A 27606-nucleotide genomic window follows, 5' to 3' on the forward strand; every position below is an offset into this window, starting at 1 on the left:
ACAGCTCTATGAGCGCCGAAGAAATTTCTTATAAGCTCAGTCTTCCGTGCAACATCATGGAATCCTGTTCATCATGGCTTCTAGCCAGGGCCTGCTTAGTTTTACGCACTCCGAGCACAAAAGCAGGCTGATCTTCTACAACCTGAGAGGTGCGTTCCACTAATATCCAGCAATAATGACTGCCAAAAATTCCCATATTCTTAGTTGTTTTTAGTTTTTTATTGTGAAAGCCTTTGTTCTAAACTGAATTACTTACACGTCAAATTATGCAAACAGTGTCATTCAGGTTTTTGAAAATGTAATGAAACAGAACTGAAAAACTGTACCTAAGAGAATGTATGGATCCTAAAAAATACGTTTGAACACATAAGAGAGACGTATTCTGATAAAAATGAATGTGTGGGGGACTGTGGGAAGTGAATTTATTAGAAAAAGAGAAAATCTGCTGGCCTTTGAGATGTATAAGTATGGAAAAAGTAAGTACTAAAAAGTATTTTTTCTTGGAAATGTAATTGAGTACAAGTACTGAATTGCAGTAGTACTCAAGGAAAGTAATCGAGCTATAAAATACTGAAATACAGGATGGATTCTTGTAAAAATACTTTTTACATTTTGCGCATACAATATGAATTTGAATTTGCATATAAGGGTTATTTAATTATTTTTACTATTTTCCACAATGTAGAATATTGCCGGAATTATACATATGGAGTTATATGGGGACCAAAACAAAACCAAAATACGATTTTAAATCCTTGATGCAACGTTGTGCACACTCTTGGCATTCTTTTGAACAGCTTCATAATGACCCATGAGGAATGCTGTTTATATATAAACATTTATATATATATATATATATATATGTGTGTGTGTGTGTGTGTGTGTGTGTGTGTATGAGGTCATCTCTCATATCTCAATGATCTATATTTTTCTAAATATATTGTATATTTGACTGGATATACATATATATTTATATTGATACATTTCATTGTTCATATATAATTTATTTAAATTTCATTACATTATTGAAAAAAATGGTGGTGCAATGAAAGAAGAACCACAACAGAAGATACAACAATATCTTCACATATTCATATGATTTATGTCCTACTAAAAGGGTCTATGGGCAGAAAGATGGTGCTAGACAAACAAAATATTTCTTTCTGCAGCAGTTAATGAGTTGGGGCATTTCATCCATTAGCCCTGTCACACACCGAGCCTTTACAGGGCTTTTTAATTCCTACCTTCCCCGACCCTCCACTTCTTCGTGGACCTGATGAGAAATCACCAGGCTTTCAGACGTCAGGATATGCTGTAGAGATCCAACGCCAGTGTAGAACATCAACAAACGGAAAAAGGGCCACACTGAGAGTGAATCTGGTGCTATGAACACTTTGCGAATAAAGTGAGACTGTATAGTGAAGAATGGAAACCTCAGGACGATTGAGTCCTTCATTTTTTTGAAAAAATATGAAGAAAGTGTTTCTTGCTACCAGTGCAACCTTCAGCTGGATTATTACAATGAGACTTGCTTGTCATTGAAATCTTATGATCTTCAAGGAAGTTTATTTGACATTTGAAATCATTGAAATGTGCTTGTTCATACTGTACACAACTGTACACGTCATACAATTCACATAATACACACCTGTACACAGTAAGATGCTAAATTTACAGTACAGATTTAAAGAACCTGTGAGAGATTGGCGTTCCAGAAGAATCCAACACAATGCAGGTGGTCAGTTCATCTGGAGGCCCTTGTATTGTAAGGAGGAATGATATTGGTACCAGAATTGGTAATGGCCTCAGTACCAGCACTGCTCTATTGGTTTTAGTCATACATACAGATGGATCATCTCATGCGACGTGTCAAAACGGGACGTTCTGTCAACATATTAACATTTGCCCAGTCATTTTAAATAGCACAAAGCATAATACATCCACATGCAGGGCTCGTACACAAGTAGCTGGTGATAGAACAAAAGCGTTGGTATCGATATCTGTATCGACAAATTCGCTATTTGGAGTATCTTCCTCTAGAATGTCAGGAATGGCCACTGTGCAAGTGTCGAAGGTGCGTTTGTCAACCAGAGAAGACAAGGACGAGGACTGGAAAACTATCGACAGCACATTTTTTAGCATGAGCAACTTTGATGGGACATTTCCTTTTGGTGTAGTAGTTGTAAATGTAAGAACAATGACACTGAACATTTTAAAAAGGAGAAAAAGTGGAAGTTCCTCACACAGGTATGTTTGAACTTACCACCCACCTGACAAACTTAGGAAGTTTCCTGGCCTACACTTAATTTTTAAGCAAAAGCACAAGCCTCCTGTGGCTCAGGGCCCAGCCTGGGTGACACCTTGGCGCAGGTGCGAACAGGTGAGGCGGTGGGTTCAGTGAGAGGTCACAGCACCTGCATCTCTTTACACCTTCTCTCCCTGAAGATCGGCTCATTAACGAGGCATTAACACCAGCCGTTTATTTACCCGAAACGTGCTTGAAATAGGAAACAAACAGAGGGGGGGAAGGAGAGAGAAAGGGGGCGGGGTCATGTGGAAAGTATGGAAAACACATCTGCCGGCGGTGTATTACTCTGTTAATACAGCGAGTCAAAAGGTTCAAACAGTAATGAACTGAATAGGTTCTACTTCCAAAAAGAAAGAAATAAAGAAATAAAATGAGAGCAAGTCTGCCTAATTTCCTCTGGTACTCATGTAAATGGTGCCATTAATGCAAAGATTCTGGGGTACAATACAAACAGTTTAATTGTGTCATTAACAATCAATAACCACTCCTAGTTAGAACAGTTTTGCTCAAAGAAACCGAGAAACACTTATAAAACAGTCAGTCGTAACAAAATAACTGGTGTTCTCATTGCAATAAACTCATAAAAAAGAAACACTTTTGTTTTTGTACAGAATATTTTATACAGGAATAGCTTTGAATTGGATTGTTAACCAAAGGAAGACACATTGCAAACATCAATTTCACACAAATTGCATATGTTTTTCTCTCTAAGGTGGTCTATAGGGTTAGTCATTTTCCTAAGCTTATTTGCATGATAGTAAAAATTGCATACAACATTAATTGTGAAGCTTGTAGCATGAGTTGCTTGACATACAGCACTTTTTAGGCAACTGTTAAAGCACATTTTTCCATTTAAAACGTTAAGACACTTTTGATTTTACTGCCCATCAAAATTACATTTATAAATAGAAAAAAGATCAGTAAAATAAAAAGCGCTATGTAACAGAAACTTTCCAAAAAAACATAATTACATCAGAACACAGCATGAACTGCAAATAAATAATGTAGGATGATGAGGGGGGGGAGGTGGCTGTGTGATTCACATTTTGAACTGTGTGAAAATCCTGAAAATTACAGTGACAAAGGTTTGCAAAATAATCTAACATCGGCAGTGCCATATAGTACAAGGCATTTGTTGGCATAGTTTCTTTAAGACTGTATATTTTTTTTTACAATTAATATATGTCTATATATATATTTATATTTCTTCCAAACAAATAATAAGTAAAGATTGAGCTATTCTCCACCACTTTACCTGCAGGTCACAGGGGTTCCAGAGTTTGAGTGATCCTTCCTCATTACCCAGCAGTGCTAGTCTCAGTACCTCACTGTTAAGGCCTTTTTCCTCTATTCCACCCCAGGTTTCAGTTGCATTAAAATAAAAAAATCCAGTTAACACCACGTACGTAAACATCTATCAAAGTCTATCAAACTCGACTGACTTTTTTTTTCCTCTTTTAAAATTCAGTAGCTCAAGTTCAGAAGTTCAGTGTAAAAACAACAGACATCAAGTGCAGTCAGCAAATATCCACGGCAACATATTCAAGATTTTTTTTCTTTTTTTAAGTTCAGTTTTTTCGTTTGTGCAGGTTATTTAAATGATGCATGATTTCTTTACAGTGATAATAATACAGGGCTTTACAAAACATAAAAGGTAATACTCTTTTTTTTTGTATTACTCAGTCCTGGGTCAAGAGTCTTACAGTTCTACTGCTGTAAGGCAGATTAAGAGAGAGAGGAAGAGAGAGGAGGAGACCGGGAGAGCGAGAAAAAGAAGAGATCAAGCTTGAGAAAGAGAGAGAAAACAAAAGAGCACAAGAGATTTCATTCTTTCACTTCTTGCTCGGCCTGTGTCTGCGCCTCGTTGGCCAGGTGCTCCTCCATCTTGATGGAGAAGATGGTGCTATTGGTCTGCGTGCTCTCGTCCAGCTCCTTCAGCAGCTCACCCTCCTTGAAGTCCGTCAGGCCCTCGTCCTCCTCGGCGTCTCTGGGCTTGGCGCCGTGGCTAACGTAGAAGCGCTGGTTCTGGAAGAACTTGATGATGGTGTGCTTGGGCAGGTCCAGCTGCGCCGACAGTGTGTGGATGGCCTCTTCGTCTGGGTAAAGGCCCACATCCTGGATGAAGCTCTGCAGGATGCCCAGGGCCTCCAGCGAGATCCTGCTGCCCTGCTGACGGCCTTTAACTTGGCCCTCGTCCTCCGCCTCGGCCGGAGAGGCTGTGGAGGGCTGGCGAGGGGGCAGGCGGGGGCCCGTCTGCTGCTGCTGCTGAGGAACCTGCTGGGGCAGCAAAGGCTGGGACGGGTGCTGCAGGGTCAGGGAGTTGGGCTGGTGCTGGGCCGTGGGTGGCTGGTGGGCTTGAGACTGTAATGGAACCAGTGGAAAGACACACATCAGCAACATTATCAACATTCAAAGCAAAATCAATATACAGATTTAAAAGCATCTGAAGGTGGGGATTCAACTGTATTGACATTGGACTGTTAGAATCCATTATAACTGATTTGTAATATTATGTATTTATAATACAGACTGACTGAATACAGTGAATTTATTTGATGAATAAAATACATACACTGCACAGGATGAGGCCCTAAAGATTATTTCCATTGTGGTCCTCGAATTCAATGAAGTATGTGCAGATTTTTTTTAGTTTTTGTCCAAAATAAAATTTTTAGACAACTTTTACAGGTAAAAATAAAAACATTGAAAAATTAGCTTTTATTGAAAAGTATGTTTTATAGTTTACATTCTACTACTGTGTAAATAGCACATTTGTGTAAAATATTGAATTATATGAAATTTAACAAATTGTAGTGAGATTTCATGATATATTATTTCCTAAGGATAGCTGAATATTATCAGATAAATTATTCTGCAAATTTGATTGCACAATTTCTATTTATTTGCTGAGTTTAACATATTGGAAAAAAATAATTATAAAATGTGCCATAGCCTTTACACAGACCACATTTTGTTTTATTTGTTTACCACTATGTTAAATTAAGCAAATAATGAGAAACAGTGCATTGAAACGTGCAGACGCGTGTGCTCTGTAGATGATGTTTTCATATTTTCACTTAGAAAATCAACAGAACATCATTTGATCAGGGGCGCCTAAACTTTTGCATACAACCGTACATGAAAACAACCAACAATGTTCAAACAGCCGCATTAGAATGAAGTGGAACAAAAAGCAAAATGTAGGCACACTGATTGGGGTAGGTCTGTCATTGAGAGTATTGTTCCAAGTGGGTCAGAAAGAGGCTACGAAACCTTTTACTGAATGTAATCTGTGGGAATTTTTTTTACCTTTATCTTTCCATGTACGACCATTTTTCCAAAACTTTTTTAACTCTGAAAAGCTCACATAGAAACTCTGGGCCCGTTGATTGCTTATCAAGCACTATTCAAAAGCTGGGCCTTCACACAACAAGGAGGACAAAAAAAGTCCAGACAACTGCAAGGGGTTGATATAATGTGTTTGTGTGTGTGTTTAGGTCAATCTTACATTGGGGCAAAGGCAAAACACAGTGGCTCTGAAATACAGCATTGTTTCACTGCTTGAGGCTATTGAGCAGGCAGCTGTCGGTCACTGTTGACCATAATAAACAGTTTTTTCCTAGGACTTTCCCCAAAGCACTGGAAACCAATGGCGACAATCGCAGATAAAGAGTGCAGTTCAGAGGCCTAAACAGCATCACTACCACTAAAAAGTAAAGCAAGTATTACCTTTTCTGTAAGAAGATTTTCTGTACAAGTCAAAATGACCTTAACATATTTTTCCTTAATGAAGATTCAACAACTGCATTACAGTCGATCCAAAGAAGAGTCCTATTTGTACACATTTAAAAATAAAGGTTCCTAAATGGTTCTTAGCTTGGATGTACAGTTCTAGGAAAAACTCTTAACACTGATTGGTTAAACCTTTATTAAACCTTTAGATTAAGTGGAGCCCCTAAAATTACAACTATTCAAAACTAGGATCAGACATAATAATAATAGTAATACCATAACTGACCTTCCTAGATGCTGAGGAATACAGGTAGAATATAGTACAGTAATCTCTCCATAGCATACGATTGTTACTGACATGTGGATGGGTACATATGTAATTTAAATCCCAAACTTTTTAAGCATTATCCGTGCCATTCCAATACAGCCTAGAATGTAAAACTCAAATAGTGCGAACATGCATGATTGCATTTTCAATCATCAATAAAATCCAAAAAAAATATTAATCAGAATTAAATGGCCTTTATACTACTATGCTTTTGGAAAACTACATATATTAATAGTTTACTTGAGAACATGGATTACTGTGGCCTCAGTATCAAATCTCCCTTGGCACATTGGTAGCACAGGAGGCCTAAGAGAGATTCTTGTCACCCAGCATGTGCTCAAGACATCTGACTCGCATCTGTGTGTTTCAGACTCACACCATTGTGTGCTAATGTCCTCGTCTTAAGTGAGCGAAAACTAAATAAATAACATCCACACTACTCGCTCGCATTGACCATATGCTTTGGAGTAAACAAAATAATATGTGATCAAAGAACCAGCTGTAAGTGAGAAGGGCTGATGTTTTTCTTTTTTCAGCATTCCTGAATAGGCCTTCATTTATCCGAAACAGGCAGCTGTCTTTAAAAAATATGAACGCTGACAAATGTCTGCGCTAATGACAGCTCGGCGTCTCTGGCGCAGATGCTGAGATTGAGTTGAGACTGCTTCAGAAAGTCCTGCAGGTTAATATCCAACAACTCGAGACGGATGCAACAAAGCGTTAAACATTGAAGTAAAAACTGAGCAACTCAGTAACAACGACGCTGGAGTCACAGCAACAGATAAATAAATAGCTGCCGAGTTCCTGTGTGGTGTGATGTGCACAGGTCTGAGAGTATATGTGTACATACAAGGAGACACTTTGCCATCTCGTTTTGGTAATTTTAATTAGCGTAAAATGCCAGCAGTTTTTGTGCAAAGCAGTAATGTGCTAATCCTTTGGGTATATTTATCTTCTACATTCAGATTATGTTCATGAAAATATCTTCCTTGCTATGAAGAGCAGGTTTTCTCTAAATCATAATTTGATGGTTTTCTTTTACAAACCATTGTTAAAAGCACCTGTTGATATTATTTTTGGCCCTAAAGTGGTTTAAACACTTGAAAGGTTTGAGTGTTGATGAGTGCTGACATCACAACGACAGGTTTTATCCCCAGTGTTGCCCTGTCACGTGTCAGGAATGTATGATAGACCTGGTTTGTCTTGATTACGCTTATTTATCAGTTATTAAAAAATGTGAACAATAACATGCTCATTTGTATAAAAATATTTTGAACAGATGTCTGCCACCTTTTAACAGGCCATGTACATGATACTATCTGGGCATATGTGTGCATATGACTGCACTCTTGTGCCATAAATGCATGTATCCATGTGTGTATGTATGTAGGGTACTGTGCAAGTCTTTGGCTTAAAAAATTTTGTTTAAAACCATTTATCTCAGCAGTGTGTTTTGCAAGTAAAAACACAGTATAAGATAATAATAAAATAATAATTTATACAAATAAACATTAAAAAAGAATTTCTTGGGTGATAGTTAGAGGACATTTGGTTCCTGACTTCTCATCGGTGACACCAGCCTTTGCATGGATTTATTAAATTCCATCACCACTACACCTGAATTAATGTAAATAAGTACTGAGTGAGCAAAACTAAGTACTGGATAATAACTGCAATTAAAAACTGGCCTTCTAGTAGTGGTTATGTGACCCATGGACATGGATAAAATCACTATTTATTGTATTATGTTATTTGTATATATTCTACTATTAGCGTTTTTATCAGCAAACAAATGGTCACTGCCCAGATAAATTAAAATGTAAATAAATTTACTCAAATTTGCTGAATTAAAATTAAATTTAATTTATTCCATGGCCTAAACTTTTTGCACAGTTCTGTATATATGTAAGTTTTTTACCCATACAGTACCAACAAAATGGTCTGATATTTAAGCTTTCTACAAGAGCTCCATGTTTAATTTTTTTTAAACTGAAAAAATAAAAACATTTCTTTTTGGTTTCTGACACTAATGTTAGGATTAAGTTTACTATTTACTATTAATAATACTACTAATAATAATAATATATAAGTGCTTACATATATTTTATATGTATTGGACACATTATTACACTTAGGAGCTCGCACTTAAAGAAAATTTTGTAATTCTCCTGAAAAGTTAGCATTTTAGGTTTTGTGCTGAGAGCGCCAATACATAATGCATACAGGACATATTATTATTGTGTGTTGCTGACCTGTAGGGGCTCAGTGGGGACGTGCAGCAGGTGTGCTGGTCGGTCTGTGTGGTGCTGTTGGCCCCCGTTGCTCTCCTGCTCGTAGATGGCATCTCTCTCAGATTGTGACAGACTCAGAAAACGCCGGATCATTGACAGGTTCTCCCACAGTGTGCGGTTCTCTGGGGATGGGTCCTCCTTCCAACGTAGGAGCTCACACAGCCAGCCCTGCACACAAACAACACACACACATCGGTCACAGTATGAAAAACTTTTATCAATACTAGAATTCACAGTTTTTTTAAGTTTGTTTTGTGGTCAAAAATATGAAATATTCACAATTTTCTGGTGCACATAAAAACTGATGATTTTACTAGTATTTAGTCTATTTATTTAGTTCTTGGCATGATGTCTAAAAGTGCTTAGCCGTTTTGTTTTAGTAAGCAGCGAAATACTACACAAAAGCTGACATCACACCTAAAACTAAAAAAAATATATATAATTCTGCAAGCTTGAAACAGGCACGATCATTGTCACACCATTTCATGCTTATAGCAAAAAATGCTATTCTTAGTAAAATGCTGGCTATTTTTTCATGCCCTGGTCATATTAGTTCTAAGGTTTTATCTAATTTGCCAAGTTGTTATTCAAATATTTTACATATGTTTCATGTATATTTCCCTGTAAATGCTTTTTACATGTAATTAATAATAATTTTAGCACTTTAGCCTCTGCTGTTGATCACTGATGACTTGTAGCCAATAGCAACCACCTATGCACATTTATGAGATGCACCTATTAAAAGAGATATTAGAGTCAAGCTGCAGAAAGGCATGCAAAGTATTTTTAAAGACAAGACTACAGTGGGCTATTACTTTTGTTGGCAGATTTTTCCCATTTTGACATAAAATGACTGGGTGTTTTCACAATTGTTCAGCAGCGTCAATCAATGTGGGTCAACTGATGCAGTCCAAAAAGACAAAACAGCAAGTTGGGCTTAAAATTTTTTAATCTATTTATTACCTCATGTTTCTTGGTATTACAGTATACTAATGCAACAACATGATGCTACTATACACATTTTTCTTTACTGTCCTGTTACGTTGGTCTGGTTATATTGGCTCTAGTAAAGCTTACCACTGATGGTATTTCAAGGCAGTCCAGAAAGACGAAAAACAAATGGTGGAGTTTTTTTTTAAATGAATAAATTTATTAACTATTATCTCACATTTCATATATTACAGTTAAAAGATGTGTTAAGATCAGGCTTCACTAATAAGGTGCATGATTACACAATGCACATGATTGGGGTGGGCGATATGGCAATAATGTAATGATACTTAAAGAGATTTTCCCAAAAAAATATGCATCCCAACATTTCGCTTGTCTGAGGCTTGATAAGTTGAGAGACAAACAACCACCACTAATGCCACTTTTAAAAGATATTATCAAAAACTATAAATATATTTCACATCCTACCCTGGAGTCCACTTAAACAGGACTTTTTATGCTCTCCTTGTAACACAGTTGATATCCACAATATGATGAGAAACTCAATGTGACATTAAATCGCCATACTGCCCACCACAAGCTAGTGTTTTTTTTTCATTATTGACACTCTATATTAGGCAGCTGTGGCTTATTCTGCAGAATCTACCACTGTCAGTGTTTCGATAAGCTGAACACATTTGCTCCTGTCCGTGCCACATTATGCTCTCAGGTCTGATGTCTTGTTTTTAAACCATAGTATTTTATTCACCTGGTTTTTCCTATTTTCTTTTATTTCTATATAGATCTTGCCATTGAAGGGCGAGCCTACATCCCTCAATGCAGAAAGAGTTCCACTCCACCGCTGTATGGAATGCAACAGAAGGAGACAGAGAGAAAGAGAGTGTAGAGGAGAGAGTGTGTACGTATGCCAGCACCATGTCCTGGCACTGTTACAAGTGTGATGCCGTAATCTCCAGACCAGTGTGCGGCAGCACCTTTCATTTCCACAGGATTACCCAGCGCTCGGCCACACACACACACACATACACACAGAGGAGGCCAGTGCCAGCACCAGAGCCACACCAGCGCACTGCACGGCTGAGATAACTCAGCAGTTCTGTTGTCCCCTGCTCCAACTCCTCCCAAAGCCACATCAAACCCGGGAGAGAAAGAGAGGGAGAGGGACATAAAGACAGTATAGCCCACCTTGTTCCTCTGCCACATTTATTGTATTTTTTTTTTAATTTGCATGCACAGGGATTTGGGTGCTGTTTCCACTCTGATGTCTGCAGTTTCAGTCAACTCGAGCACAAATCAAACACAACCATTAACCGTCCCATTATATGTTAAAAAAAAAAAAAAATTCACAATTCAAAAAACTCCTGCTGGATTAAACAGTGAGCAAGTTGCAGTGATCAAAAGCATCCACTCTGCAAATAACCATCTAACTACACTTCTAAAGCCAAAAACGTCTTTCATATTATGCACATCGCATCAGTGATATTGACCGATTGAATAAAGATCCTTTCGTATATGTTGTTACTTTTTCATCCATGTTTATCTTTGTGAACGTTTAATGATCAATGGACCGAGAGAAACAGTTAAAAATTTCTTGGAATAAAATCTTTTTCCATTAACATGTGTGTAATTTAGGAAAGTTTTCTTTTCCTATGAAGTTATCATTTCAGACATGCGTGATTTTGTTACAATGGTGTGCCTTTCAAATCGGAGGGGCAGGGAAAGAGGTCCCTTGGATTTAAAGAACTGAAAACACGTTTGTATTTGTCCAATTGCATTTCTTCCACCGTCTTCCCATACACAGAGAGAGCCAGGAGGCACCCGGGCCGGCCGGGGGTGTGTAATTGGCTTTTTGAACAATTATTTAACAGCAGAACAGCAAGCTACTTCTTACCAAAGTGAGGTGCATAAGGTATGGAAATATTCAACTTCTCGTTCTAACAGCTTCTTCCCTGAAGTCAAACCGTGAACATGAATGCTATCCTCAAATCAGTGATGTCACAGCTTCGTTTAACTGTTGTAAACACTGTAGATTTAGAAGCCACAATGATCCCTTTTAATATTACACAATGCAAGCTTCGGTTCTTGCAGTGCATGTACTGATACTGAGAACTATAGACTTCCTACCTAGCCCTGATAAGATTGCTTCAGCTCTGAACTGTTGTCTCTCCTATCTCTTATAAAAGTCATGTCAGTCAGTAAAGCACTGTTTAAGTTTAACTACTGCTTAATTTTTAACCATATTTGACTAGATCATCAACTGATGTTACTGGTTATTGGAATTTTGTCTCCATAAAATTGGTATCGGTCACAGAATGTTCATATCGGTCAGGCCTGAGAGCTGCGGGAGGTGATGGTGATTGGTTTTGGCCTGTAGAGGTGTTGGAGGCAGAGGTAATAACCTCCACACTGGGGCCAGGGCAGGCCACGCAGAGCCTCCATTGTGTTCTGTTGTATAAATAGCAATTTGGCGTTGTGATAAAAATATTTCTCTTGGAACACAATGGATGAATTCATGCACGAGATTCACCCAGCTATGCAGCGCACCATGCATTTGGGTATGTGTGTGAGTGTGTGCATACGTGTGTATTTGTGAGAGAGAAAGAGAAAGAAAGTGCAAAACAGGGTGTGTGTGCGAGAGAAAGTGCTCAACAGAGACTGTGTGTGTGTTAAAGCTATGGCAGTCACAAGCTGCCAATGAGAGGCGCACAGGGCCGCTCTGTGAGGAAACAGCGCTGCATTCACGTCCCTTTAACTGCCAGGCCCTCGATCGAGAGCATTAATAAACTGGTCAGTGAGCCGGTCAGTCCAGGAGCCCCTCAGCAGCATAAGCCAAGCTGGTATTTATCACAGAGCTCTCTGCCTAGTCACGAGGCTTCGGCAACACCTTTACATTATCCCATTTAGTCATTATCATACCCCACAGCACAATGCACCCATGCATAACCCGCCCTGTCCTCCGTAACCCTAACAGCAAGGCCTCCGCTGAGCCGAGAGAGCCTGCAAGTCTGCAAAAAAACCTGAGGAAGGGTATACTTCACATTGTTGCTGTCGTAACAAAAACATCTCCAGAATGGTACACTTATAGGTAAATATTCCCGACGTATTGTCGCTTTTGGAACAAAACCTTGTAATCCAGTTTTGTCGGTTGATTATTTTTTTTTACACAATTTGGAAATGCCGCATGTCCTTTACAAATCGTTGAAATTTCAAATTCAATAGAAATACTCCAAAATAACTTGGAAAAAAATCTTGTTCCATTAACTTTCGATCAAAGTAAAAGACGTTTTTTTCTTCTCCTGTAAGTTATCATTTTGGGGATTTTGGTCCAAACCCAAACACAACCCGAGAACTTTGTGTCCAAGTTTGACCAACAGCAGCTAGTTTTTTGTCCAAACCTGACCTGACCCAAACCACACTACAAAGTTCTAAATCCCAAACTGACCTGAACCTATTATCACCCAAAGTGCAAACAAACTCATATTTCTAATGATAGCTCCGATTAAATTAACGTGTTACAATAACAGCCATCATTACATCATAAGTAAATAAAATAAAATAAATAACACAATATGACAAATGAATCAGCTGTCCAAAATTAAATTTAAATTCTGCTTGAATAAATTTATTCATCAGGTCATGCTTTCAAACAACTTCCTCAACTTTTTAAATCTGAGCTACAGTGCAAGTGCATACACTTTCCATAATTTACTATTCTCATGCTGTGTGGTGCTGATAGCGAGATGTGAAGCAAGGTGTTACCTGTTCACATAAAAACATATCATATTGAACATATAACATTAAAAATATTTTTGGCCAAACAAGTTAAACACAAACGCCCTTTGGTGGACCTGTCCCTGTGGACCTGTACCTGTGGTGTTAAATTGTGCCACAACATGAATGAGTGACTGCAGCATGAGAGAATAAAAATCCTTTGAATGTAATGAAAGGTAGGAAGAATAAAGTAAAGACAAAAACTAAAGTAGGGTAAAATGTAGGGTAAAATCTTTTAAAAGTGGGAGGTGGGCTATAAAAACAAGGCAGTGAAATTTGAACAAATATTTGGGGGATGACGTTCAAACCCGCTCATATCTCACTGAACCTGATTTGAGCAGTCTGGTCCCGTCGGATTCTGACAAATGAATGTGTTTGGTCAGCCACACAAAACATTTCTCAAATGGGACAATAAACTGATTCAATTTTACTCAATTCAGTGTGGTTGTGTTAATTCAACTCCGACCACCCCACTGATAAGATAAAAATGGACTCTCGGTGGCAAACCAGGAGGACTTTCTAAAAAGATATTTCTAAAACACCAGTAATCCAAGAGAATTAGAATGCCGTTCTTTTTTCCTGCGAGTAATCCATTGTTATGGCTGACTTCTTCAGCGAGTTGATGAAGAAAGACAGAAAAAGAGAGCGAGAGAAAGGAGAGACAAACATCTTGATGTCAGGCGAAGGGCTAAAGCACACAACAGACAAAGCATTATTGTCCCCCCCCCCACCACCACCCCCTTTTTTCCTCCTACCCCCCTTCCTGATCCTGGCACGGGCCCAGTTCTGGCAGACAGCGCTATGCAGATAAATTCAAAGGATAAATGCGGTGCGTTCAAACCTGTTTATGCCTGCGAGAGCCGCCGCCGCCGCGCTCGGCAAAACTTACGTGAGCGCGCGAGCTAAAGAGCCGAACCCGTCCATCTGCCGCCCAAGAAATATATTAATGCCTTTTCGAGCAGCATATGCGAATCTCCTGCAACAATAAGCAAAAAAATGCTCAGGCCAAAAATAGGCCGAGGACGCAGGGGCTTGTTGGACATCTTTCTATGCAAATGGATCTGCTCGGAGCGCTTATTCAAATGGTCTTGGCACAGAGAGAAGGGAAATAGGGCCAGTGGCCGCATGAACTCTTAAACAAACCTAGAGACTGGCTGTCTCCCACAGATGTGGGCGAGCAAATAAAAGCTGCATGGGCTCTGGGGTGGAAAGGACTACAAGTCCCAGAATGCCGCGGCCCCTAAACGAGTCCATAATGAGGGGGTAATTTAAGTGCCGCTCTCTGAACGAGACCAGCAGTAGAGAGGAAAGCAAGAGAGATATACTGATAGAGAAACAGATAGAGACAGAGTGATTGTGTATGAATACAAAACTGGGTAGCTAAATACAAAGAGCCATGAGCCATGCTCTGATACTGTAAATATGTGCTGAAACTGTCTGATTTTAGAGTTTCTTTTGCCACACAGCTTGGTCACAGTTGATAATAAAAGCCTTTGCGTCCTGAATTTAAACTCATACTGGAACACACCTGCATCCAATTTTAAAATCTCTAAGAGAGGAAATTCTTGTGCATTTGGTTTAATTATGTCCTTTTATGCTTTTAATATACTAAATGAATTTTAAGTTAGCAATAAAGGTGCCAACAGTTCTACTATGACAAAGATCAAACTTAAATAATGATCATTTGGGCCAAGGCAAGGCAAGTTTATTTATATAACACCTCTCATACACTGCTGTCATTCAAAGTGTTTTACAAATGAGAAAATGCAAAGTCAATTCAAAATACAATTTAAAAAAAGACTAGAAGAATAGAAATTAAAAATATGAGGAATGTATGTCGTCAGTTCTACCTCAAAGCTTTGTTTTCCTCTCAGGCTACTAGATAAGACAAACCAGAAAAAAAAATCAGTTCTCAAAAGCTCCTAATTCAATGCACGCAAATGAAACAGGAAGAGAAAAGAGGAAGTTAGATGTGATGGAGAGTGCAGATGCAACCCAAACGTACAGAACGGTACGCCAATTCTGGAGAGAGAGGAACTCATGAAGCTCCTACGAGTAGAGCTAGTCCATCAATTATAAGCGCCTGATTGAGATTTAATTCAAAGCTGGAGTTTAATTGCTAATATCAGTGCGTAATTAAGCAGATAAATCACAGAGATCTTATTGAATTATAGATTAAAATTGCATAAAACCTGCAAATTGTATATGTCAGCTAAATCAGCATCCTTAATTGGCAGACAAGTTTGCCTTCAAAAGGGAAAAAGGTATGAAAATATATTCAACTCTCAAAATAGAAGCATACAGGACCTGAACTTTGAGTGCAACATAAATACAACTTAACACTTGGGTCACTCAGTTGATGAGGTCATATTAACTGACTTATCTTTGAATAGGATAATGATCTTTAACCACATATTGATACATAAAATGGTTAACAAAAACAGTCAAATAAATGCCTATGTTACTGTGAGTAAGGCATAGTAAGACAGAGCAGACAGCTCTGACAGAGAGAAAACCTCAGAGGACACTGAGGTAAGTGAGAGGAGTGGAGATGAAATGAGAGGAGGAGCCAGAGATTAGATAAGAGAGAAGCAAAGAGTAAAGAAGGAGAAGGGAGGTCACCTTTGTCTGACTCCTCTTGCTTTAATCGGGCTTCAAATTTTGATCTAAACCCAAATATACCCATAGATCATTCTGCCAAACACCAAACAGAACCACTGCATTAAGTTTAGAATCTAAACCTGAGTCTAACCCAACAAACTTCTGTCTGAACCAACTGTAGGTAACAAATTTTTCTCTGAACCCGACTGCAGCCTGACAAAATACTGTCTAAACTCAACTGTAGAACAAAATTTTGTCTGAACCCGAACGCAGCTCCAAAAAATTTTGTCTGAACACAACTGTATCTGACAAAATTCTCTCAACCCAAATGCAGGCCAACAAAATTCTCTCTGAATCTGACTGTAGCCCAACAAAATTCTGTCTGAACCCAAATGTATCCAGACAAAATTGTCTAAATCTGATTGTAGTCAGACAAAATTCTGTCTGAACTCTACCACAGCTGGAGAAAATGCTCTCTTAACCTGACCTGTAGCCCAACAAAATTCTGTCTGAGTCTGACTCTAGACCAATAAAATGGCCTGGGCCATATCGAAAAATAATTAGAACAATATTTTCTAGATAAAACCTCACGATTATCGATAAAATCATCTTCGCGGCCCATGGCAGCTTTGACCTACTTTCCAATCTATTGTGGTTTATATGTGGTTTTTCATTTTAACTGTTTTAATGAAAATCTTTAATAAAACTCACATATGAATTAAAATGATAATCTTTTTAAACATTATTGCTGGCACATGCATTCATGAGCTTCTTCTGCCACAGAATCATAACTTGGCTACTAATAGCGCGCACTGCCGGAGAAACTTCAGACTGCCTGTGATTTCTTAAGTCATACCCATGTGCTTTCCACATTAAAAACAAAGCATCTTCCGTCATTACAGCGGCGTTTTCATAATTCAGCTAACCACTGGGACACTTATGCTGTACTGAAAATACTGCACACCAGCTGTGGACGCGAATCAGAGGAACTTTTTCTTCAGGTTAGAGTTAACTGAGCTGCTTTATGCTAACTTTCAGTTAGATTAGCTCGTTTTTTTACTGCAGCAAGTCACTTTGAGACAAGCTCAAGTTCCAAAGCACATCGACAGTCATTTTCAATTCCATTCACGTTACCTAAATTAAGTGGAATCTTTGCAGTAAAGCTAGCATTACAGTGCATATCACAGAGAAATAACATATGCAGTTTCTCAGCAGACCTCTCTCTCTCTCTCTCTCATTCTCCCTCTCTCTCCTCTCTCTAATTCTCTCTCAGTTCTTTTACCAAAATGTCAATTAACACCTTTTACACATTGCCATTGGTTACATGTCTAACATCAACAATATCCAGTTACATTGTCCTATCGCCCAGGCCTAGTCTGAACCGGACTGTAGCCACACAAAAGTCTGTCTGAACCTGACTGCAGCCATCAACCTGACAACTACCTACTGGAGACGAAATAAAACTCCATATTCATAACAACAGCGCCAGTTAAGCTACCTTGTAGTGTCATTTTTTCACACACACAGGGACACATGTGGGCCAAAAATGTTAAAGTGAGACACGCTCAGAGAAACCCTAATTTTAATCTAACCTAAGTACAAATATTTCAGAAGTGATGTCCAAACTTGACTGAGCCCAGTGTGAACAGGCAGGTCCCGTCAGGTTCGGACAGATACATCAAGCTGTAGTGCTGGGCTGGATTGTGAGGCACTGGCGGCTGCGGTTAAATTGAAATATTTCGCAGCGTGTGTCGGAAGCATGGCGAACGGTAATTATGACAGATCTGATTAAACGGGCGAGGCTGGGGCCGGGCGGGGCGGCTCCGGGCTGCAGGTGCGACCTTGCGCATTCCTGCGTGTGTAAATAAAATTAATTACAAGCGCGGGGGCGCGCGGCGCGTGACATCGCTACGCGCGGCGAGTCCCACGGGGGGGACCCTAATGGAATATTTTCCCGGAGTCTAATAATACAGTTGGTATTGACTTGGGGTAATTAGGGGGATCATTAAAGCCGCTTTTCCCCGCGTATTTGCCTGCCTGATCAGATTAGCCAGAATGGGCCTCAGAACAAGCCCTGTGTGGTCTGACAGAGGAGATGCAGGAGAAGCTCAAGAACAGGAACACTACCTAACACACACACATGCACACACACACACACATGAGAGAGAGAGGGAGAGAGAGAGAGAAGCTCACTAATATGAAGTATTAGAGGAAGGGATGAAAGAGAGATAGAGAGAGAAAGAGAGACAGAGACAGGCTCATTAATATGAAGTAATAGAGAGAGGGAGGAAAAGTAAGAGGAGTGCAGGAAAAGAGAAAGAGGGAGGGGGAGAGAGAGGGAGAGAGAGAGAGAGAAAGAGAGAGAGAACAAAAATGAGAGAGAATGAGACAGGAGAGAAACAGAGAGTAGGAGAGACGGAGAGAGAGGTTCAATCTTAAGTAATAAAAGGAGGGATGAAAAAAGAAAGGGAAAAAGAGAGAGCTCACTAATGTGAAGTAACAGAGGGAAGAATGAAAGACTGAAAAAGAGCCAGAAAAAGAGAGAAGGAGAGAGACAGAGAAGCAGCTTCATTAATATGAAGTAATAGAGGGGGAGATGGAAAATGAAAGGGGCAGGGAGAGAGAGAGAAAGTGACAGAGACAGAAAGAGGGGAGAAAGAAGGAGAAAGAAAAAGTGAGAAAGAATGAGGAGAGAAACAGTGAAAGAGAGACAGTAAGAAAGAGAGGAGGGAAAGAGAAAAAGAGAAAGAAAGAGGAAAGAGGAGAGAGCAAAACAGAGAGAGAGAAGGAGAGAGTGAGAAAGAGAAGCAGAGAAAGAGCAAAGAAGAGAAAGGAGAAGGAGAGAGAGAGATAGAGAGAGAGAGAGAGACAGAGAAGCAAGAGAGAAGCAAGAGAGAAGCAAGAGAGAGAATGTAGTGTATCTACTATGCCTGTAGTTTGTGCACTGGTGGGTTTTTTGTAGAGGTGAAGGTGAAGACTGCATGGTTGGTGGTCGTGTAGGAAAAGAGGAAGAAAAATTCTGCTGCAGAATCTTCTGTCCATTACACAATAAGACAAAGGTTCATTGGAAGGGGAGGGTTTGCCTTTTGTGCCATAATTCATCCCTAAATCAATTATTCAGACATCTGGGGCTCCAGTTCAAGAAAATTGTGTCTTTAATAATAGAGGGAACTGCAGCGGTTTCCCAGGCAACCTAATAACCAGGCAACCAGATAAATAAATAAATCAATTAATAAAGAGTCCTAGGCCTTCTCCCCCCTCTCAGAGACGCCCTGTTCCCATCTGGCTGCTTTCTGCCCCACAATAATTGGCCCATCCCCCACAGGAAGAGGATGAATTAATAACAGTAAACAAACAACTTCTCAAAATGAAGCCACCACAGTAACGAAAATAATGAAAAATAATATATGTATATATATATATATATATATATATATATATACAGACACACACACTCACGCACACACACACATACATATTTTTGTTTTTTTCTTTATAAATGAATAACAATAACGCCTTCATGGATGGCAGGCAATGATAATCTAAGAAGCTGCGATATGTAAAGATACAAAATACGAGTCGAGTCGAGAAAGCACAGAGAAAAGCCTCATGTTAGTGCACAGAAATGGCACGATGCCAGAGCGAGCAGCGCCCAGTGATTCCGTAAAGCGCTACCCGTGGGAAGAGCTACAGAGGCATATGGGTGCATTGCAGATGCAAACATGCTAACAAAATGAACAAAATGTTACAGTTAACTGGCATAAAAAAGGTTTAAAAAATTACATTCAACTGAAGTTGCTAAACAGATTTCAGTGACTTTAGTGAAAGTGAAACATATGTACCTGAATTAGCACCTCGAAAGATGCAGTTAAAGTGGAATATCACAGATTTTTCAAAATGTCTGCATAGTTCAATCATTGAGACGTAAACAAAATCATTCAGAGTGGTTAGATGTAAAATGCTCCAGTCCAGAGAAACTTAACGAGTCACATTTCTTTACAGAGGGGCTGGGGAACCGGGGGTCAAAATATCTACAAGTACACTTCAGTCCAAAACATTCTTGAAACTTTTGCGTCTCAGACATCAGGCAGCATATCTCCAACTAATCTGTGTAATGACTTTCTCTCAGGGATCTTTTGGAGGCATGAAACACTTCGGATGTCTGGTGCCTATCATCACCACTGGGAACAATTATGACTTGGTAAGTTTCTCTAGAATGGAGCATTTCACACCAAACCACTCCGAATGACTTTGTTTACACCTTAACCATTACAGAATTTTGTAAAATCAGGTCCTCTTTTAGGAGGGTGCAAACATGTTAACACTAGCTTGAGGCTAGAGTGTTAGGTAGGGACACTAAAGCTTAGCTTTTTTGTACTTTTATAGTGCTCAATGCTTAAATAAACTGAAAATGGAAACATTAACATAATGTAAGGCATTCCAAATTTTCAGCCTTCACCATTGTATCTATCTATCTATATATCTGGCTAACTTGCTAGCTAGCTCTCAGTCTATCTAAATGAGTTTGTAGAAAAACTGAATGATTTCAGGTATGCATGACTCTCTCTCTCTCTCTGTCTCTCTCTCTCTCTCTCTCTCTCTCTCCTTCTCTCTATCTCTTTTTCTCGCCTAGAGTGCAGCCCCCCCAAGAGAGGGTGCTCAGTGACAGATGGCACACCCTCCACTACCCCCCTCACACACACAAACACACACACACACACACACACACGCACGCACACACACCAGCCCCACGCCTGGCCCCCCTGTACTGCAGCGGCGCACCAGATCACTGACATTCTGTCTCATTAGAGCACTGCTAATTACCACTACAGCCTCTTCCAGGAGAGAGAGAGAGAGAGAGAGGAAGGGAGGGAGGGAGTGTGAGTGAGTGAGTGGTCACTCTGAGGGAATGGTACACTGTGCTGAAGGTGCTTGTCATCCAACAGTAGGGACTGTGATTAGTCTAACCTTCTCTCTCTCTCTCTCTCAATCACCTTCTGTTTCTCTCTCTCTCTCTTTTTTTTGTTTCTCTGTCCCTCTCTCTTCCTTTCTCTCTCTCTCCTACTCTATTACTTCCTGTTTCTCTTTTCCTCTCTCTTCCTCTGTTTCTCTCTCTCCCCCTTTCTCTTAAGGACTCTTGTCTAAATGCTAGTCTCTTTAGCTCCAAGCTAACCAACTCCACATACAGCTCTCAACTTATACTGACTCATTCAACACACACCCACAGACACACACACATATACCCCTGCTCTACAATGTGCATCGATGCACGTTCACCCACATCCTAAACCTATCACACGCATCAGTACGGATCTTCATATAAAAGACAGTAATGTACTATTGTTCACAATGTTAACATTATAATCTGCATTCAATAAAGTGATGCAAACGTATATAATTTTCACATCAATAAACTGTACTACATAAATACAACTGTTGCCAAAAGTATGTAAACTGGAATGCAAAACTCTTGATATATTTAATTCATATGGAAATATTGCATGCATTTAAGTAAAGTTTTAACGCATTTAACACATCACTTTTTTAATTTGGCAAAAAAGTGCAGGAATGCTAGGTAGGTTAAGCAGTGGTTATTAGAGCAGTCCTCCAAGTCCTCAAGACGGTCCACAACTCCCAACACCTAGGGATGAAAGAAAAATGTGTACCATGTAGGGGTTCAGGGTTTCAGTTTGAGAATCACTGGCCTTACTTTAAGGAACACTACTGTAATTTTCAACCTGAAGTTTATCTGCTGCATCTGTAATGTATGATCAATTACCATGGTCAAAAACAGAAAACCCATGGACTCGAAAAAACACTTATAGTAGAAACCAGTGGGCAGGTGCTGAAGCTGCAAAACAATGGGCTTTTCCCTCTAAGTACCAGGGAACTTGTCAAAAGTATTATCCACAGTTACTGAGTAAGGATGCAAGATGATATCAGTACCATTCGGCTTTGAAAAAAAAAAAAAGAACGGCATCGCACAGATGTCTACATTTTACATTTGATGAGTGTATGTTGTATTGATTGTATGTAATGTATTTAGCAGAATATTTAGGCAACTGTGCCTTTTATTCATTTACTTCGTAATCTTATAGTAATAAATGCTATATATCTCTGTAACGCTAATCGAAATGAACATACTCTCAATTACAACATTTTACAAATGTTGATGTATTGCAATCAGCAGATATGTACATATTGAAAAAAATATTGGACCTTGGACCATCGGGGAGCATTCCCATATCGGTGCAACCCTATAACTGAATGTGCTTCAGATGTAGGTTGAAAAACACCATAGTATTCCTTTAAGCTACATAGTGAAGGAGAAGGTAATTGAAATGCTGGTGTGAATATGAAAGTGCCACCAAACAGAGAAAGGCTGCCTCTCAGGTCTTGCATGGATACGAGCCCAGAGAGGGGGACAACATGGCCGAGGTCCAACACCCATCCCCCAACCACACTACACACACACACACACACACACACACACACACACACACTACACACACGAAAGAGCTGCACACACTCATCCACATAAACATGAACACGCACACAAAGATAGACGTGCATGCACACACTCACTGAAAATCCCTCTTCAGGCCCTGGAGACCACACCTGCACCCTTCTCTCCATACCTCTATCATTCTTCCCTCGCTTCTCCTCTCCCTATTTCTTCCTGTACCTCAGTGCTCGAACAGCAGAGGCCCAAGGCAGCTCTATAGTACTGTTGCTGTTGCTGCAAATGTGACTGTGACCATGACTGTTATTAGTGTACCTTATACACACACACACACACACACACACACACACACACATACACTCTCACACTACTGTATTTTTCAATCTTAGTCTATCTGAGTCTATCTGCTGCATCTGTATACACATATATATGGGTATACTGATGTATCAATGTATTAATAAATTAATATACATAATATCCTGATAAATGGGGAATGTTGATTATCATTGGTCTGAAATCAGAAGTACAGCAGGCAATTACTAGAAATGTGCACAGGTACTTAGGTTGCCTGTTAACCATTCGAGCTGGCTGTATTCGAACACTAAAATCACTAAGTGGGTATTTATTATATTTTGTCACAGTGAGAGGGAGAAGATGAACAAACTTGTATTAGTGAAATGCCAATTTTATGTATTAACAGAACTGTTAAATGTTAAGCATGTGATTGAGAAGCCAGATATAGCATGGCTATATCGCTAAGTAGACTAACTACTCAAGTTGACGTTAACTCAGTCCCGAAATGATAAAAAAAAATATTCCTCTGATAAATACACATTTTGACACATAGCTTTTTTAACTCTTTAGCTCATTTGAGCCAACCTCCAAGTTCCCAACCAACCAAGTTCCCTTGGCTAATTTTGAATAATAAAGCATACTTTCAAATGTATTTTTCTGTGTAGTGCTAAAAGCTGTCTCCTAAAAAAGTAAGCCTAAAGCTCTATATTAATGTCGGCCAAACTTGTTATATATATTTATTTATATTTTGCGTTTCCACATATTTATGGCTGTGAATATGATGGCTGCAGCTGGTGCAGTTGAGCATTCTTGCAGATGAAGCTGATCAATCAGCCATTCTTCGAGTGCCCTCTGCTTCTGACCCACTGCATGCCATGCTACCCAGGAAGCATATGGGCATTTAGCCAGGAAAGAGGGAAAAGCCTCCATCCCCCACTGTGCACAGACATACACATAGAGAAACACACACACATGCTCAGTAGGGCTGTACAAGTTATCATTTGTTAGTCTCTATCGTGATATTGACCTTTGCAATGCTGACATTGCAGAAGGCTGAAACATGCAAATTAGTGGTCTAACCAATCACAACGCTCTTTTGCTCTGCAAATGAGTGTTTCTTTGGTTGTTTTGGGGAATCAAGGTGCTCACATAGTCCAGTAAAAGTAAATCTCACACACACACACATTTTCTAAGCCGCTTCTGGGTCGTGGGGGTAAATCTTTTTGGTAAAAATAATGCAGGCTAATCTTTATTGAAAGACAGTGTCACATTAGTGACATGCAATGCTCACCAGTGCATTTTAATATATTGCAAGGCATATCTGAATTGTAGTAATTAAGAAAGCAACTGGAATACTGGTACTTTGCCAATACTGTGCAGGCAGGGTGAATCCAGCATTTCACTCTGAATTAAACAGTCTTTAATCAGGTCACATTGATTCACCAGTGCATTTTTAACACATAGCAAAAGGAACTGCAATTGCAATAATTTAACAAAGTAATTCCAATACTAGTATTTTGTTCATATTGTGCAGCCAAGGTAAATCTGAATTCCAGAATTCAAGTAATTTTTTTGTCAATATTAAAGGACAGTCTTAGTCACAGGAATTCACCTGTGCATTTTCAAAGGTGAACTACAATCTCAATATGTAGCAGTATAATCACAATACTGGTCCTATGCCCATATTGTGCAGCCCTAATGCACACGCAAAAAAGCTCATCAACACTCACCACCATCAACTCTCCACCAAAGACAGTTACTGCTGGCTGGACATCCAGCCTGTAGCCCCAGTGGGCCCAGTGCGAGAGCGAGAGCGAGCGAGGGAGGGAGAGCGGGAGTGATGGAGGGAGGGAGGGAAGGAGGGAAGGAGGGAAGGAGGGAGGGGGGACCAGCTGCCCGGGGAGCACACATTACGAGATGGAGCTGGAGATAAGTGCTCTCCCCGGCCCCTTTTTCAGCTGCGTAATTAGCACAGTTCTTATCTGCTGCTCAATTCACATTCACACCAGCCATGAATGGGGAGCACAGACATATGCAGGGGGAGAGAACACACACACACACACACACACACACACAGATACATACATGAGCGCACACAGATGCAAACACACATATATGCCTTACACAAGTGCACACAAACGCACAGATACTCTCATACACACACGTTTATTATGAGGACTATTTTTCTAACCAAAAACAGAGGGGTCCTCTTTCGACTGATAGGATAATTCTATGTAAGACTTTTTTTTTTTGAGAATTAACGCACTGGTTTTCTTTCTCTCTCCCACTCGCCCCTCCCTTCGCTTCTCAGCTTTGAACTCATTTGAACAAAAACAGTGGTTTGTGCATCAAACTGTAATTTGGTAAAAGAAAGGTATCTGGCACGATGATCAGTGCAATCAGCAAAAACCCACTGATATTTCCAGATAATTTAGGGCTTTTTAGTCATTTTCCCCCCTTTTTTGCCATCAAATGCAATTTTGAAAATCTTCCACTGTGCATGGAGATATTCGAAACCTTTAATAACGGGCCTCGCCTTGTGCTTCTTTAATTAGTTTTAATAGAGAGAATCAGACGGTAATTTGGTGCACACAAGCCTGTATTCAGCAGAAGGTTGTTCTATGGGTGAGATTATGGTGTGGGCTTTACCGAGAGCCAGTCAGAGACGGGACAATATAAACACGTTTGTTTAACGTTGAAACACTGTCTGCTGTTCACAAGGCCACAATAAAGCACGCCTATGTCATTATGGCAGTAAATTACCTACCTGCTTACCTGCCTGTCTTCTCTTTTATCTTTCTATCTGAGAGGTAAGAGCTTGTGTGCCTCTGCATTGTGACCGTACACAAGTGCCGGACGATATTTTGTCAACCAAGGTGATGCGTTTGCATGTATCTGATCACTGAAGGTCATATACCAGGCACCTGACAAGGTTAAAAGAGTGGTCTGCATAACATTGTTAAAATGGGCACCTTAGTCTTGACTGAGCAAAGGGCTTTTAATCATTATTTGATATTGTCTTGAACAGGTTACAATCTATTTGCTTTATCGAATATTGTATTTCAAATGTTTGTAGTGGGCCGCCACACATATTTTCCAGACATTTCTAGACATAATCTTCAGGTTTTTTATGTTGCTAATGTTTTCAAGATGACACAGTCAGCTATTTTTACCTGATATAAAGAAATAAAAAGATACTGTGCAAAATAAAATTTCTCCATTGTGGCTGTTCTAATGGCATGTTGCTGTTAATCAGCACTTTCAACGAGGGGTGTAATGATGCACTCGGCCCGCAATTCGTTTTGATTGTTGATACTTGGTTCACATCTCCACATTCTCAGGATATTCTGAACAAAACTGAAGATGTATTCATGTTGTTGCACAGCTTATTAATGAACACGGTGGTGTGAGCTGTTGATTGGTACTGGTTGTTTGCAATCTCTGGTCCCCACAATATAACCGCATTCGATGCAGTAATTAACTGAATGTCCGTTCTCCATGATGCACACCATCATATCTTTGCACTGCAATATAACAATGTCACGATGCATTGTCTTTTAAGGCAACTACAACTAAGCAGGCTAACTTTGTAACTGGTTTCTAGTTAATGCTAAAGCTTCAGCCTTCAGGACTTCAACACATAAAGAGGCACTTTACTGTGTTAGGGTATGTTCAATCCAGTTTTGCGTTCTGTAATTTGTTTTTATTTACAAATATGTTGTTATTTTTTAAATAATTCATTCTTCAGAAGCATATGGGTATAGTCACTCTGATCATGTAAGACAGGACATACCTGGCTCTTGGAGGCAGCAACCTTGGCGAACATGGCCTGGGACACCTTGGCCCTCTTCATTTCCTGCTGGATCTCGTCATAGATGGAGGAGTTGATGTTCAAGATGGAGCTCTCCTGCTTGCCGTTCCACTCTGACGGCTGCGGAGAGGGCTTCACCTGGGCAGGGACCCGAGACGCCTTCTCAATACAGCATAGAGGGGGCAGCATTTCAGTAATATTTCCAACAATATCATATTCTAGCACTAGCACAAAAAAAGTTCATTAAATGACACTTCTTCTACAGAGTCATTATTCCAATGGGACTATCATGGCTGTCATATAAAAACCTACTCTTTACACTATTTGAAAACTCCAGCTGCCCTTTACACATTTCATTTAGAACGGTCCAAAACTACCAGGAATTAAATGCTAACTAACAGACGTTCAGCATGATGTTCCCTTCTTCTATAAAGAACCGTTTCAGAAAGATCAGAATGACAGAAATGATATCAAGATTTTGAGGATTTCAATAAGAATTTCTAAAGTTTCCCTTAGGATGTGTATGACATTGCTAGACACAAACTCAAGTGGCGCTGACAGCTCAAAATGTGTAAAATTTGTCATGATGGAGGATCCTGTGAGTCTCTATAATGCAGAGATAAAAATATATACTTACAGGAGAAATGCCCACTGGAATCCTTGGGTTCCAGTCCTCTGGCCTGATATTGTTACATTCTTCTCTTCTGGGCTGCAGACACACACACATACACAGATGCACATTTTAACACATTTAACTCCTCTGAACTGTGCGGGTGAAAACATAGTTTAATCAAAACATCTAATCTAATGTTCACAACACTCTAAATTTGAAATGAAGAGCCTCCCTTCTTGAGAAGAATAATCTGCTTAATGTCTCTTTAGAGGACAGGGACTCTGTTGAACATATTGTAACACCTTTCTTCTAATGATTTACGTCTGGAGCAAAGAGACTTGCGCAGGAGACTGTGGAAACATTGCAGACAGAAAGAAAAGAAAAAACATGTCTCACGCCTACCAACAGAACTGGCGAAAATAACGCTGTCAGCAAGTCGTTTC

At 39.6% G+C, this 27606-nt stretch overlaps 1 protein-coding gene across 7 annotated transcripts in view; it reads right to left on the reverse strand.

Annotated features, from left to right (window-relative positions):
* Positions 1–2748: 2748 nt before the first annotated feature.
* LOC118798847 (DNA-binding protein SATB1) overlaps positions 2749–27606 on the reverse strand; it is a 62395-nt gene continuing 37537 nt past the window's right edge. For 4 of the 7 annotated variants that reach the window (XM_036558428.1, XM_036558429.1, XM_036558425.1 and 1 more), the window contains 4 exons: positions 27188–27259; positions 26533–26709; positions 8621–8827; positions 2749–4669 (listed from right to left, as the gene is read on the reverse strand). In XM_036558428.1, the coding sequence (XP_036414321.1) occupies positions 4133–4669; positions 8621–8827; positions 26533–26709; positions 27188–27259 (993 nt within the window). In that variant the 3' untranslated portion in view covers positions 2749–4132. The remainder of the gene's footprint in view (positions 4670–8620; positions 8828–26532; positions 26710–27187; positions 27260–27606) is intronic. The other 3 variants (XM_036558426.1, XM_036558430.1, XM_036558424.1) reach the window with 2 other exon arrangements.

Source organism: Colossoma macropomum, unplaced genomic scaffold (assembly GCF_904425465.1).
Source record: "Colossoma macropomum unplaced genomic scaffold, Colossoma_macropomum, whole genome shotgun sequence".
NCBI lineage: Eukaryota > Metazoa > Chordata > Actinopteri > Characiformes > Serrasalmidae > Colossoma > Colossoma macropomum.